Source organism: Peromyscus leucopus, chromosome 17 (assembly GCF_004664715.2).
Source record: "Peromyscus leucopus breed LL Stock chromosome 17, UCI_PerLeu_2.1, whole genome shotgun sequence".
Taxonomy (NCBI): Eukaryota; Metazoa; Chordata; class Mammalia; order Rodentia; family Cricetidae; genus Peromyscus; species Peromyscus leucopus.
In genome coordinates this window covers 5959902-5975438 of record NC_051077.1, presented here as the reverse complement: position 1 = coordinate 5975438, position 15537 = coordinate 5959902, and the positions used below count along the sequence as shown (strand labels likewise).

At 42.1% G+C, this 15537-nt stretch overlaps 1 protein-coding gene across 1 annotated transcript in view; it reads left to right on the top strand.

Moving 5' to 3' along the window:
* Positions 1-15537, top strand: part of Csmd1 (CUB and Sushi multiple domains 1) — a 1301483-nt gene that overhangs the window by 1178126 nt on the left and 107820 nt on the right. Inside the window, exons 41-42 of the mRNA XM_028882070.2 lie at positions 6333-6521; positions 14146-14323. Of these exons, the coding sequence (XP_028737903.2) occupies positions 6333-6521; positions 14146-14323 (367 nt within the window). The remainder of the gene's footprint in view (positions 1-6332; positions 6522-14145; positions 14324-15537) is intronic.

Genomic DNA, 15537 nt, shown 5'->3' with positions numbered 1-15537 from the left:
TGCATAGCTTTGCGCCTTTCCTGGAACTCACTTGTTAGCCCAGGCTGGCCTCGAACTCACAGAGATCCACCTGGCTCTGCCTCCCGAGTGCTGGGATTAAAGGCGTGCGCCACCACTGCCCGGCTCAGTTATGAAAATCTTAAAGATAACTTTACCATTAGAAGTAAAAATACACCCAATATCTTCCTTCTTTTTTTGATATGTGTGTGTAAAATAAATGTGTGTGTATTTATATATGCTAAATAGATGTACTTTTAAAGACCATGGGATCTGCTTATTTATAATTACAATGAAAATGCTTTGAGTTTTCTGTGTGAGTTAACTTTGTGTAGGAGGGTGCAATTTGCAGTGACCAATTAAACAGCCTCTCTGTAAAATGTGGACTGAAGAGTTTGTTCTGGTACACAAACACACTAACTGTTCCTATGGACACAGCTGTCATTCACAAAGGACATTGATGTATTTCTGATACTCAGTCCATTTCTACCACTGCAATATTGTGAACACCTGGAGTTCCCTGGGGAAAAGCTAGAGAGGGATTTACCTTTTCCCTTTCACCTAAATGCCTGATGAGTCCTGCTTTCAGTGTGAGGCTCTTGACTGAAGAAGAATGCTTCCAACTGTGAGCAAAAAATGGTTGCATCCTTCCTTCCTCCTATAGGGCATCTTTCATTATGCTGGAAGAAGTTCCCACTAAGTAGAAATTCCCTTCACTCTAGACTAGACTCTTAGAGAGGACAGCCTAGGGTTCAAGGAAACTCCCTGTGGCTCTTCTGAAGGAAAAGGGACCATTTCTTTCACCTTTCTTCATCCCCCTCCCCTTTGTCACTTCTGGAGTAAAGGTCCTTTGGGTCAACGTAGGAGAAGTTATTTTAATGCCATAAAAGTTGTTCACTTATCCTTTGGTGAATCAAAGCATGAGACACTATCATGGTCCAGGCTATGGGAAGCTATTTAGTTAAAGATGCCCCGGCTAAGGCCTCAGGCAATGTCTGGATTGGGTTGTAACTGTGTAGTAATCTGATTGATTTCATCAGTAGATATTAGTACTAGAGGTCATATAACCAGTGGGATACCTCACATACCAAGTATTCCTGAGATCCATGATGGTTACAGAGGGAGGGTGTAAGCCATCACATCTTCGAGAACAGCCAGCTTGGATAACTTTCATGCTTATGTGTGTGCTTGACTGAGAAATTGTGTGGGCCACCATCTGTAGCTTAGATGCTATTAAGGAAAAGAAAAACCTCTTTTTCCAGCTATTATAATAGCCTGCGGCTGTTAGTGTAGAATCGTGAGTTTCAAGCTGAAAGGCCACTTTAATTCCCCAATTCAAGCCTGTCACAGAGGCTGATTATGTGGGTAGAAATGGCTGCTGCCTTCAGCCCAGCTTTATCCATCCCTAAAGAAAACCCAATTATAGCTCTTAAATTATCCAGCAGGCTTTACAACAGAATTAATAAAATGCATATGCGTGCATGGGAGTGTGTGTGTGCGTGTGTATGCATGTGTGTGTGCGAGTGCGCGTGCTCGCGTATGTTCACTAGGGATATATGTTAACCATAACCTTGTTTATTTTGCTCCCCCTGTGAGTGATGCTTGTATGTCGAGCCTCCGAGGCACCACTAAACCCTGAATGACGCTCCGAATGAAGTCCGGGTTAGCTTGCTTGCAGGTAGTCTCATTCACTTCTCCTTTCCTGAGAATGGGCAATCAGCTTTCATTTTGCTTTTTTCCTTGGGGGTGTTACTAGCAATCTTACTGACGGCATTGAAGAGTGCATTTTTTCCCCCATCATTTTCATTGTGTCCAAAGTAAAGCAGAGTCAGGGCAGGTAAAAAGTCTATTGAAAAAGAAGCTTTGTCCTTAGTTAGCAGGGCATGGAATTTCTCTTCTTTTAAAAAGTATGCATCTACAGCATCATTTGAGGCTCAAGCAACATTGTAAGGGTGAATGGCAGCCATAGTGGGATACAGAACACTTGTTCTCAGGAAAAGGCTACATCTGCAGCCTTCAGCATGGGGAGGCCCTTGAGAGGCAGAGGTGGCCCTATGGTTTGTGGCTTGCAGAGCTGTCTCAGGAGAGACACTGACCGAGTAAGGGATTGAAAATTCCAGGTATGGGTGTGGGGGATTGCAGATCAGGTCTCCTTCTGGGGTTCCTAGTCTCATGAGTATTTCCAATGGGAATCAGAGTTTAAAAGAAAAAAAATCTCAGGTCAGGCAAGCTGTAAATCTCAGCAGCTGTCTGGCAGAGGCAGAGGGGGTAGAGTGAGGGGGCATGCCTTCTATGCCTTTTAAGCCACACACTTGGTGGACAAACAGCCTCATAGAAGGGAGGGAGCTTTAGCGAAGAGTAAGGAAACCCAAAATGTTGTACAAAAGGTGTTAAGGAAAGCAGGCTTGGAAAAGAGATAGAAAGGAAGAAGGGAAAGTTATGCTTTTCTGAATTATTCAGAAAAGCAGCCAGACTTAAAACTCTATATGGCTGTGAGTTACAAGCTTCTACACCAGGGTTGGGTTTCTGAGAAGGAAAAGTATAGCACTTCATTAAAGGACTTCTTATTCTGCCCATCTCCTTAGCATGGCCTATGGTGAGCTCACCTCCCCAGGGATGGCCCTTAGCCAAAGTAATTGACCCACTCAACTGGAATTTTAGATCTCTACCAGTCCAGAGGGGCTAGTATCTTGGCCAGGAGGTTCTTTTCTACTATAGTATTTATATTTAAATCTAAGTTCTGTATAAGAGATAAAACATGTCATATTAGTTCTTCTGAATGGGGCTCATTTTCTTCATATCTGCTTTCCTGTGCAGGGCAGAACTCTGGCTCCTGAAGCTGAGCTCAGCTTCTTCTAGACCACGTGTTATCACCTTACTCTGGGGTGTTTGTCAGGATAGAGCTCTTTCTCCAGCTCTAGTCTCTGTGAGATACAAGGCCAAGGGTTCTTTTGTGGACTTCGAGGTTCTAGAATGTCTTCTAGGTCATGTTATCCCACTGTCAACCACTGAAGATGCTTCTTCCTTAGAGACACTGCATAATTGCATATATAATAATGATTAAAGCCAAGTGAGGCTGGTGGCTCAGCTTTAGGGTTTTTTACAATGTCATCTACAGTCGGGTTCAACGATGGAGTCCGGTTGCCGTCTGTGCAGCATCTTCCTGATACTGAAGATGAGTGGGAGGACACACACGGAAATGTGTCAGTGTAATACAGATGTACCTTGCCTCACTTCTGGGCCATTGTCAGAATCCCACTGTAGGCTGCCCATTGGTTACTTTCCTCATATCTATGGCAGAATGCCTGAGATAAACAGTTAGTGGGAGGGTTGCTGCAGAAGTTCAATCCATGGTCACTTGGTCCCATGTGCCTAGGCAGAAATCAGGGCTGGAATGTGTGGCAGTAGAACCTGGAGAAATGGCTTGGCAGTGGTGAGAGCATGTATGTTTCTCCCAGAGGACCTGAGTTCAATTCCAAACACTCATGTCAGGCTTACCATACACAAATAAAGCCACCTATAACTACAGCTCCAGGGGATTCAACATCTCTAGTCTCCATTGCTGCCCACACACATGGTCTCATGGAGACACACAAATTCACATGCTTAAAAATAAATAAATTTTAAAAAAAAAAAAAAAAAGATAGGAAGCAGATAGAGAAGCAGACTGGAGAGCTAGTGTAACACTCAAAAGCGACCTGAAATGTTGACTCTTCCCCCTCATTTAGCCCTTCCTGAAGTTTCCACAACTTCCCCTAATAGGCCATCAGCTGGGTTTCGTATTGAAACCATGACAAGTTGACAGTATTGTAAGCTAAAGATGTATTTAATGCCCAGGTCTGTGGAGCATCCCAGATTAGTATCACAGCACACTGTAGAGCGTGGGTGGTTTCTCCTAGCAACGGCAGAGCTGGCTGGAATGGGAAGTTCCCCATCACTGCCCACAATCACAGGAGAGGATTGTGCTGCTCATCACTAGCCCAGGAGAAGAACCAATTTAAGAAGGGTAACTGTGGTAACCCTTCCACACCATTGCAAAATAGAAATACTCTTACACGTGAGCCCTGCATGCTGTGTGTTTGGTATTTATGAGACCATCTCAGATGTCAGCTATTATTTGTCTAGACTTTTGATTATCTTAATGTAAATAATGCTGTACCTGACATTCTTAAACATTTAGCCTTTTCTCCTTTGAAATTATCCTCAAGACAGATATTTCTGCAAACAGTACTGCTAGAGTAAGTACTGAACACAGTCTTCCCATGGAACTATCCAGATTGCTCACCTGAAGGTTTATGGCCAATTATGTTACCTTAAATGAGAAAGCCAATGACCTATGACTATTGCACACTGTCATCTCGAAGAGAAAGTACACCATTCGAGTACCTCCCTAAATAAATATAAACTATTGATAAATAATAACGCTTTGTAATGCTTACTGTTTGGCAAATGTTCTTGAAGACCCTCTACACAGAGTGTGCACAGATCCTTCAGAATACAGTCTCTGTTGGATGTACCTACCCGGCATCTTCCCACAGGACCTCCCTAGGAATGCCGAGACCCTGAGCACGGAACACAACCCAGGAGGTACTCAGATCCACCTCTTAGGTCTACGCTTGTATCTGCCTCCCATTCCAATGCTGTGGCTCTGTTCTATGAGTGTCCGTGTAGTATACTCATTCACTTCCCCAAGTGTGCCATGAGCCTTTGGTTCCATTTCTCCTGTGGCCTCTTGATTTCAGGTAGTTAATACAAAGATGAGAAGTGTTTGTATTTGATGCACTAGGTAGGTATCCCAGCCCAGAGTACTTCTCAGTATTTATTTATGAATTTCAAGGCACACCTTCATCTTGAATGGTGGAATGGATAGCTGGTATATGTGTCCATTCAGTTTCCATGTCACACTTCTGTGAGCCCCTCATGTCTTTTTTCATTATCATTCAATATTCTATTGTGTGTGAGGCTACCCGGGAATCATACTCTTTCTAACAGTGTTTGAGAGTCTCATCTGGTCTCTATGTGAATTACATTTTCATCACTGTGACAGATGTTCAGATTGCAGCATTGTAGGAGAAAGGGTTGATTTGGCTCATAGCTTTGGAGAATTCAGTACTTGGTCGCCTAGGACCCGTGTGCTTGGACAGAAGATCATGGTGATGAGAATGTGTGGAGAAGGCTATCTCCTTAGGTACATCATGGTGGAGAGGAAGCAGTGTGTGAGGAAAGAACTGAGTAGGTACAGTCATCACAGTCACACACCAGGGGCCAGTTCTCTATCTAGGCCCCACCTCTCAAACTTTCCACCTACATTCAACACAGGATCCTGTGTGCTTTATCCCAGAGACACTAAGCACCCTTTTCCACAACTGCTTGTGCAGTATATCCATGTGGCTTTAAAAAAGGGAGTTAGGATATTCTTCTGTGCATTGGTGGTGCCAGAGATGGAAAGATGGGAACATAGGTAGGAGCTGATGGTGGGGCTTTGTTTAGCTCTGAGATGCCTATAGCCGGAGTTGCACCTGACGTGTGGGCTAGCTCGCATTACTGATTCATGGCTGATCTTGCAACAATGGCGCAGGAGCAGGACACACTGGCTGTCATCCTAGCTAGAATCTTGACTCAGAAATATTTGTATATTTAAGACAGGATCTTACTATGAAGCGCTGGGTGGACTCAGACTCCCAAAGCTCCAATTGTCTCTATTCTCCATGCCTCTATTAAAGGCGTAAACCACCACACCCGATAGAACATAATTATTTTAATGATTAAACCACAATAAATAGTTATTATAGCAATTGTGCAAAGAGTAATTGCTAGCTTCATGATTCTACAGTTCTATTTTTCTTGAAAAATAAAAAAAGTGAAGGAGATTTCATGTATTATTTGTCCCAAATAATGAAGTTAAACAAAATAGAGCATACTGTGCATCTGGAAACACAGAGATGGGTGGTGTGTCTCCCTTACATTCAGAGAGAAATACCAGTTCCCTGTTCACTCAGCATTCCAGTCAGGCCTTTTAGTTATTGCTTCTCTTGCTTTCCAACTTAGTTTGTGCCTGTGACTTCTTGCCAAGGGAATAAACTTTGTCAGGTTTCTTTTGTGTGTATGTTGTGAATCTATGGATGCACACACTAGGTGCTTAGTAAGTGCATGTGGCTATAACCTCTTCTTCTGCTAATTTCTTCTTGCCTCATTAGGATGGCAGCTGAAACTTGGAAAAGATGTTTTTTAGACATTTATATCCTCAGGAGCCGACTGCACTTATATGCCTTCTCTATAGTCCTTTTGAACCTGACACCTGCTGGGAGCTTGATGCTGTCTGTTTGTCATTTCAGCTTACGAGTTACAGAACTGCCCAGACCCACCTGCGTTCCAGAATGGTTTCATGATCAACTCAGACTACAGCGTGGGCCAGTCGATCTCCTTTGAGTGCTACCCAGGCTACATCTTGCTGGGCCATCCTGTGCTCACTTGCCAGCATGGCACTGACAGGAACTGGAACTACCCTTTCCCACGGTGTGACGGTAGGCTCCTCATCTCCCCTGGGGACTGTTGAGCTTCTCCTAGGAAGCCCAAGGCAGGAACTATTCAGTGAACATGCAGTACTTCAAGAGTTCAGTCAGCAGGGGCTTTCCTTGTTCATTGAGATTCCCTACAATAGACTATATATTTCAGAAAGATATCACATAGTAGGAAGTTTAAAGAATGTATAGTCTATGCTTGAGGAAATTATGAAGATAACAAAGTATTAGATACAAACACTGAAAACTCAGCCTCAGACACAAGAGCCTGCCAATCGTCACAGGCCCCCAAAGGAAATGGGAGGTGATGACATTCCTTGACCTTCACAGTGGTTATAGGGGACAGCAATGATACAGGATGTAGTCCTGGCAAGTCTTTTTTATTATTAGTTACTCGTCTTATTGCTGTGGCGAATTTCCTGACAAAGCAACTTAAGGAAGGGCTTATTGTGACTACAGTTTGAAGATGTCTTCCATCCTGCTGAGGAAGTCACGGTGGCAGGAAGACGAGGCAGCGGGTCACGAAGCCTCTGGACAGGAAGCACAGGGAGATGAATGCTGGCACTCAGTTCTCTTTCTCTTTTTCATTCAGTCCAGGATCCCTGCCGATGGGATCGGACTGCCAACATTTGGGGTAGATCTCATCCTATTAACCTAATCTAGAGAACCCCGCAAAGGTATGCCCAGAGACTTGTTCCCATGCTGATTTTAAATCTCATCAAGTTGACAGTGTAGATTAACCATCACACTGTTGTTTGTTCAACTTTTATATTAATTGCCTTTTGCATCTGTATTGCAGAAAATAGTTCATTGTCATAGGGGACCTTGAACAGCTCACAGTATTTGCTGCTCGGAGGCAGAGCACTTTAGGTGGAAGACAGCAGTAGTAGAAGCACACAGTAGAGATCCTTCCAGAGAACTGAAGCCTAACTGTGTGGATTGTTACTCGAGTGGTTAGGATCAGTACCTGAGCCCTGGGAGCTTAAGGAGCTAGGCTTGGACACCCTTTCTCAGTAGGCCAACTAAAGAAACAAGTAATTGTGAAAATTTTGCGTTCACTGTGGTCACTTTGGGATGAGGAATAAAGGAATAGTGACCTCCAACCACCAAGTCCATTCTTAAGGTCCTGACATGAGGCTGAGTTTTACACAGAAGGCAAGAGGTACAGGTGATTAGTAGTCCCTGCCAAGGTGTGGTCCTGATCACTACTGTCCCATCATCATCTCAGCTCCAGCCTCTTGTAAAAGGGGGTCTTACAAGCTATCAGAATTGTGAGACTCTGGCTTGGAGCCCAGTTTCAGACTTTACTTCTCCCAGCGTGAGATGCCTGGGGAAATGTCAGTTTCTTGCCCCCACATTATTTCAGGAGTCTGAGAGCCAAAGGGAGGGGCACAACCCTGTCTTCAGACTGCCTCCATCAGCCAGTCACGATGGTGACTTGGTGATTTGAGTTCCTAGGATGCTGAGCAGTGGTAGAGTGTGGTCTAGGTACCCACACAGCCTGTGCTGCCTCTGAGTGGAAATCACACTGCCCTGCTTCACTATGGCTTCCTGATGTTTAGGATGACTTAGGCATTTCTGCAATGTCAAGGTAAAACAAACTGATGGGGCATGGCATCTGTGAGGAGGTGTCTGCAACACTGATCTTACTGTCAAGCCTGGATCCTGCATTACACATGCAGCAACTTTGAATGAATAATAATGAAATCTCCAACTCCACGGGCCTTTGAAATGTTAAAAACCTCTATCTCATGGGGAAGGGAAGGTACCTAGCTGCGAATTTTTACTGAAGCAGGAAAGAAAATAGTATGTGGTGTGATTTTAAAACCCATCTCATCCATATTTTTTATTTCTAATAATCTTAAAAACAACTATGAAATTAAGAAACCTGTTAGCTGTATTTAAAAATTCAAATGATTATTTAATTTCATATAAAATAGTTTTTTTTTAATGTGTCTGGATTTTTGTTTCTCATTAAGATATTTTAAATAATATTTACATCTATTTTCCATTTGAAAACTCTTACCCAGGGATGAGGGTGCAGCAGACGTTGAACATAAGAAGGCCATGTATTCAACCCCATCTTCACCAAAATAAACCAAAGGATGAACCAGCAATAACACCCTCTCAGATTGACAGCTGTCAATTACTTTGAAATTACAAGGATTTAAATCTTTTCTGATTTCTGATTTTAACTTGAATACTTTTAATTCACAAATAAGAGGTCAATTCATTGATTTTTATACTAATATTAAAGGGAAATTAAGTATCCTATATTTTATTTTATTAGTTTTAAGCCTGGTTCTCTAATATGGAGAATCAATGGTCTGTATTGTTTGGCACAGTTTAAATATGATGTCATATTTTTGGCATTCTCTTTATATTTTAATTTTGTGCATATCTATGCATATCTAAGTGTGGTATGCATGTGCATGCATGTGTATGTGAACGCATATCTATGTACATCTGAGTGTAGTATGCATGTTCATGTGTGTGTGTGTATGTATGTGAAGAAATACATATGGGGCTCAGAGGACAGACTTGGTTGCCTTTGCTGCTCGCAACTTTATTTTTCCCAACTTTCTTTCTGAAACAAGATCTCTCACTGAGCCCAGAGCTCATTGATAAGCTAGACTGGCTGGCTGGTCAACGAGCTCTAAGTCTTTCCATCTCTTCTGACACTGTTGCTGGAGGGCTTCTCTCCAGGCTCCACCAAGCCCCGCAGTCCCACAATCCACATATAAAATAATCACTCAGACGCTTATATTATTTATAAACTGTATGGCTGTGGCAGGCTTCTTGCTAACTGTTCTTTTATCTTAAATTAACCCATTTCTATAAATCTATACCTTGCCACATGGCTGGTGGCTTACCGGCGTCTTTACATGCTGCTTGTCCTGGCGGTGGATGCAGTGTGTCTCCCTCCTTCTTCCTGTTTCCCCAATTCTCCTCTCTCCTTGTCCCGCCTATACTTCCTGCCTGGTCACTGGCCATCAGTGTTTTATTTATATAGAGTGATATTCACAGCATGACACTGGGGCTAGCGAGGCCACCACACAAGGCTCTTTCCAAGAGATTGGGGAACCTGAGTTTGTCAGTGCAGTTTATGACAGGGAAAAGATGTTGAAATTATCTTAGGTGGCTCTCCAGAGTCAATGCAATGTTGAATGACTACTTTGGGAAACCCATCCAGTTCCAGTGCCAAGCCTTTCTGATGTAGCTATGTGCATAGCCATGACTGACAGATGTCTACCTGGGCAGGTCACAGCTCTATTGCCTTAAGTTCACCAGCTTGTCCTTCTGAACCAAGTTAGCTGTGCACTGCTCATACAGAGAGACTACTGTATGCTCTTGAGCTGCCTCCCAAAAGGAGGCCTAGCTCTCTGGCCAAACTCTTCACTGAACAAGGATATTCTGCACATCTCTACCTTCTGGATAAGTTTAAATGCAGCATTATACGTTAACTCCTAGCAATAATGTCATGAACTTTAAAATATACTGAAACATACCAGTCATACAAAATTATATCATAATGCAACAACTGAATTAAATTAGAAGGTCTATACAGGGTTTTCTAAGAAACGTTCAATATAGGTTTAACATCCTCTCCGTGTTGAATTAAGTTTTTAATAATTAGCTTAGAGTCTTAATACAAAAGTCACTTTGTCTGTGAACTGTTAAAGCTAAAGCTAGAGCCCTTGTTTCTTAAGGACTGTAGACATTGCAATGTCACTCACTCTCTGCAAGGCTGCAAGGTTGCCCTGCACAAAGAACACAGCATCCTGTAACCTGATCCTCTCCCAGCATGCCCTTCCCAATCCTCAGCATCCACCCACTTCAGCCAGGCTCCACTTCCTGCAGAGCAGGAACATTCTCCTTGTTTGAACACTGTCTTCAGAGGTCCAATCCTGTAAGGCTCAGAAAACTTCAGAAGGAAAATATAGGTACTGGAGTGACTTCCATGTATCTGCATTAAAAATTGTCCAATTCAGACCATCCTACTGAATGTGCTAGATGTTAATGAAACCACTCTTGCCAATACATTAAATCAATTCATATTAATATGCTGAAGATATTTATAGGTTATGTTGCATAAGAATCTGCTAAATAAAATTGGTATACACTTAGTTTATCTGAGTATAAACTATGCTCTAAAGTCTTACCTACCAAAGCACATACATGAAAAATGTCTGAATAAGAAACTGAAGGCATTTCTGTCCTGCTTTTTATTATTGTTCCTGGGCCTTTCCACACACGTTGCCATGGCACTTATGTGAAGACCACTTTGTGGAGTTGGTTCTATCTATCCAACTTTACCTGTGTTCTGAGAATTGAACTCAGGAAGTCAGGATTACGTAAGTACCTTTACATGTTAAGTCATCATGATTACTTTCTTCCCTTCCTGCCTTCTTCCCCAACTCTCTCCTTCCTTCCTTCCTTCCTTCCTTCCTTCCTTCCTTCCTTCCTTCCTTCCTTCCTTCCTTCCTTCCTTTCTTCCTTCCTTCCTTCTTTCTTTTCTCTTTCTTTCTCTCCCTATATAATTCAGGCTGCCCTCAATCTCCAAGTGTTCTCCTGCCTCTGCTTCCTCAGTGCTAGGATTGCAGCCACTCACACCACCCCAGCTCAAGGTATGATTGCTTGTGTGTGGAGAATTGTTTTGTTGTTGTTGTTGTTGCCACTAACATAATTGCATAGAAATCAGTTCAAAAATGGTTACAACTGTCAATATATGCTTTAAAACTACAATTTATTAAATTACCTGTAACTTAATAGTAAAGGTATCATTTGTGGTTACAAATATAGTCTAAATTTGCCTGTAACACGAATGACTAAATGGTCTTAATAATAATAATAATAATAATAATAATAATAATAATAATAATAAAACCCTGGAGCCAGGTTTTGGTGTGAATTCTGAAAGACCAGAAAAGCAGAACAAGCCACAGCCAACCTCACCTGGACATCTCCTCATCCAACTCTGTTTCCAGGAATCCTTAGACTGAAAGCTTCTGAGTTCTCATCCAAATGGACCTCAGCTGAACTGCTGCTAAAAGCCTATAAGCTTAAAAGCCTTTTTAGTTCCTGGTTCTCACACCTTATATACCTTTCTGCTTCCTGTCATTACTTCCTGGGATTAAAGGCATGTCCTTCACAAGAAAATACATGAGATCTCAAATGCTGGGATTAAAGGTGTGTGTCACCATGCCTGGCTGTTTCTAGTGTGGCCTTGAACTCACAGAGATCCAGACAGGTCTCTGCCTCTCAAGTAATAGTATTAAATGCGTGTGCTATCACTGTCTGGCATTTATGTCTAATCTAGTGGCTGTTCTGTTGTATGACCCCAGATAAGTTTTATTAGGGTGCACAATATATTGGAGGACACAATATATTGGAAGACACAATATATCATCACATTTTCCAGTATCTTAAAATTTATTTTATTATTATTTTTTATGTCTGGGTGATATGCCTGCATAATATCTGTGTACTACTTATGTATCCAATGGGAAATGATCCTATATATTGAGTGGTCATAATATAATGTTAGGATCAAATCAGAAAGCAAAAGTGTACAAGGGATATTGAGTTATATGTCAACAGGAAGTAACACCCATGAACATATAAATATGCTGGTACAACCAGTCCCTGCAGTGTGTGCAGTGCTGAGTCATCTATTGACCATCATCCTCTTACTGTCCACTGAGAAGAGAGATCTCTCAGACGAGCAGAAGCTAGTGGAGGGAGGCTGTCAGGAGCAGGAAGGGGTGCCTTCCATGTCCAACAGAATTATGGGGAAGATCCTTGAACCACATCCTAGATGAGCCAACAAGATTTGCAGAGAAGACTACAAGGACACAGTGACAGTGAGTTGGATTTGCAAGGAAAAGCCAACTCTACTTGGACAGCTAGACAGGAGAAATGCACAGGCTGCCCACATAGAGCAGAGCTCAGTACGGAAGCCTGGAGGGGGAGGGAGCTCCATCCTCAGGGACAGTAAGCGGCTGTTGAGGGCTGTGAGGTGTGAGGCACATTTATAGATTCCAGGTCTCAGCTGGCTCTAGCCCTCACCCACTGATGATCAAAACTGCGGCACTGAAGAATGTTTGCTCTGCTATGTTTGAAATCATGGCTTGTCTGACTCCAAAACCCACTGAATCATTCCACTGTCAAATTTCTAGAAAGCTCTGCATGGCTCTTTCTCTTCTCCGGTGGTAGGTTTATCAACATCTTGAGTTGTTTCAGTCTCTTTGATCTTTTATTGAAACCAGCATGTGACTGCTACGATGGCTCAGGTACATGGTATCTCAGAACTTGAGTCTACTATCATCTTGAGATAAATCTTTTTCTCTGTCTCTCTGTGTCTATCTCTTTTGTCTGTCTGCTGTCTGTCTGTCTGTCTGTCTGTCTCTCTCTCTCTCTCTCTCTCTCTCTCTCTCTCGTGTGTGTGTGTGTGTGTGTGTTGGTGTGTTGTGTCATGTCTTCATTGCACCTAAATTCTAAAATTTTTGTGATACAAATTTGATAGTCATGAAAAATTCTTGATGGTGACCAAATTTCCTGCCTTTGGTGTGACTTCAAAGTTGACTTTGTGCCTGTCACTGCTACACTCATTTGAATGAAGCATAGTGATTGGTTTTGCTCACCTGAACACAAACCTAGACATATCTGGGAAGAAGGAATCTTAATGGAGAAAATGCCCTAACTGATAATTGATGTGGGAGGGCCTAGTCCACTGTGAGTGGTGCTATCCCTCAACAAGTGTCCTGAATTCTAAATAAAAACTAATTTGAGCAAGCCTGGGGAAGCAATCCAATAAGCAGCATTCCTCCATTGTCAGCTTCAGTTCCTGCCTTGAGTTCCTGCCCTGGCTTTCCATCATGGTGGACTGTAAACTGTATACTCAAACAAAACCTTTCCTCTCCAAGTTGCTTTTAGTCATGATCTTTATCAAGGCCGAAGAAAGCCAACATATGTACTCCAGGCTCTTGTGTTTTGTGGTCATCTCACTTTTCCAAAAGTGAAATAATTGCTTTGGCAACAATAACCATCAATTTTAAGGACAGTCAAAATAGATTGGGCATGCGTCTCCACATAAACAAACACTGTTAGATTTGGCCACGTTTTTGTGAAGTGTACTTAAGAAAGTTTATCTTCCTTCCTCAGGTACAGATTTGCAAAGAATTGATAATGTCTTTGTTTTGAGGCGAATAGGCTTAACTGCCACTCTTTGGGGGGCTTAAATAGGCTTTAGCAAAGTGACAGAAAACAAAACCACTTAGTTCTCTATTTATGTCTGATTTCCGCATAAGCCATTGCAGTGGACAGCCCAATGGATTATCAGCTCAGCTACAGGCAATGACTGGCAGGATTTCTTTAATCATATGGGAGTGACTATCCTGAGGGATTTTAAAGACTTGGAGAATATATTAAATGAGACTGAGATAACTTATAGGTATAATTGTCCTGGAGTTTCCAGATTTTAGAGGAATAAGTTTGACAAAGAAGTGTGAGAAATATTTCAGTTATTTCTTACAAGGGGGAAATTTTGACTTTAGACACCAGAAGGATCATTACCTACTTCTGAAAATCAACCATCTTAGTTTATTGCCAATGTCTCCCTTTTCAGCTCCCTGTGGGTATAATGTGACATCACAGAATGGTACCATTTATTCCCCTGGGTTTCCGGATGAATACCCAATTCTGAAGGATTGCCTGTGGCTGGTCACTGTCCCTCCAGGACATGGAGTGTACATCAACTTCACCTTGCTGCAGACGGAGGCTGTAAACGACTACATCGCTGTCTGGTATGACTCCTTCCAGGAAATGGAAGTCTCTGCTGGTGGCAGGATGTTCTGGATGAGCACTTGGGTCTAATTTGTCAGGTTGCCTGTTTATAAATGATCTGTCCAGGTAGCTCTTGAAGATAGAATTCACCAACAAAAATCAAGCTATATCAAGGAAATTCCAAGGCATATATCTAATTTGCTATAAGATAGAAATAACCAGATTGTTTGAATGCATAGGAACAGTCATGATTAATTCATTTCACATTTTGCTTTAATTACATTATTGATATTTTTTTTGAAATAAGATCTTACTCTGCAACCTAGGCTAGCCTTGAACTCATGAAGGTCTTCTTGCTTCAGCCTCTTGAGTGCTGGAAGTATAGGTGTATACCACTGCACCTGTCTTATTCCATAGTTTTAAAGGATATATGTATGTGTGCATATATATATATATATATGTGTGTGTGTGTGTGTGTGCATATATATATGTGTGTGTGTGTTTGTATATATGTGTGTATGTATATACATACATACATACATATAAGTATATATTTAAAGAAAACTGTAATGTGTTTTCCCCTGAATGAATGCATGAAATGAAAGAACACTAAGAAGTGTTTCCTCAAGGCATTCCCCAACCTAGATTGCACAGGCCTGGTTTCCCATGAGCCTTGCAGAGGAACCTGGGCCAGAATACGATGAACATGAACCTGCTAGGTAGGACCTGGAGAAATGACAAGCTACACCTTAGAGATTTCAGGCGCAATTCAAAGGGGAGACTGACATGAATATTATGATGGGAGACCTAGAAGGTATCCCTAGGTTACCAGGAAGGTAGCACTGTTGAAATTACAGGTGACCCATACATGTGCGTGTGTGAAGTATGATAAATGATGTATAAGTATTTGTATGTCTCTACATATGTGGTCTCTTTGTGTATGTTTGTGTACAACTACATTGTATGTCCATGTTTGTGTGGGTGTGTTTATAAATGAGTACTTATTGCATGCCTGTATGCTGTGGGATGTTCTGTATGGCAAATGTGTTGCTCTGATTGGTTAGTAAATAAAACACTGATTGACCAGTAGTCAGGCAGGAGGAAGTATAGGTGGGACAAGGAGGAGAAGAATTCTGGGAAGTGGAAGGCTGAGTGAGAGACACTGCCAGCTGCCACCATGACAAGCTGCATGTGAAGATGCCAATAAGCCATGAGCCATGTGGCAAGGTATAGA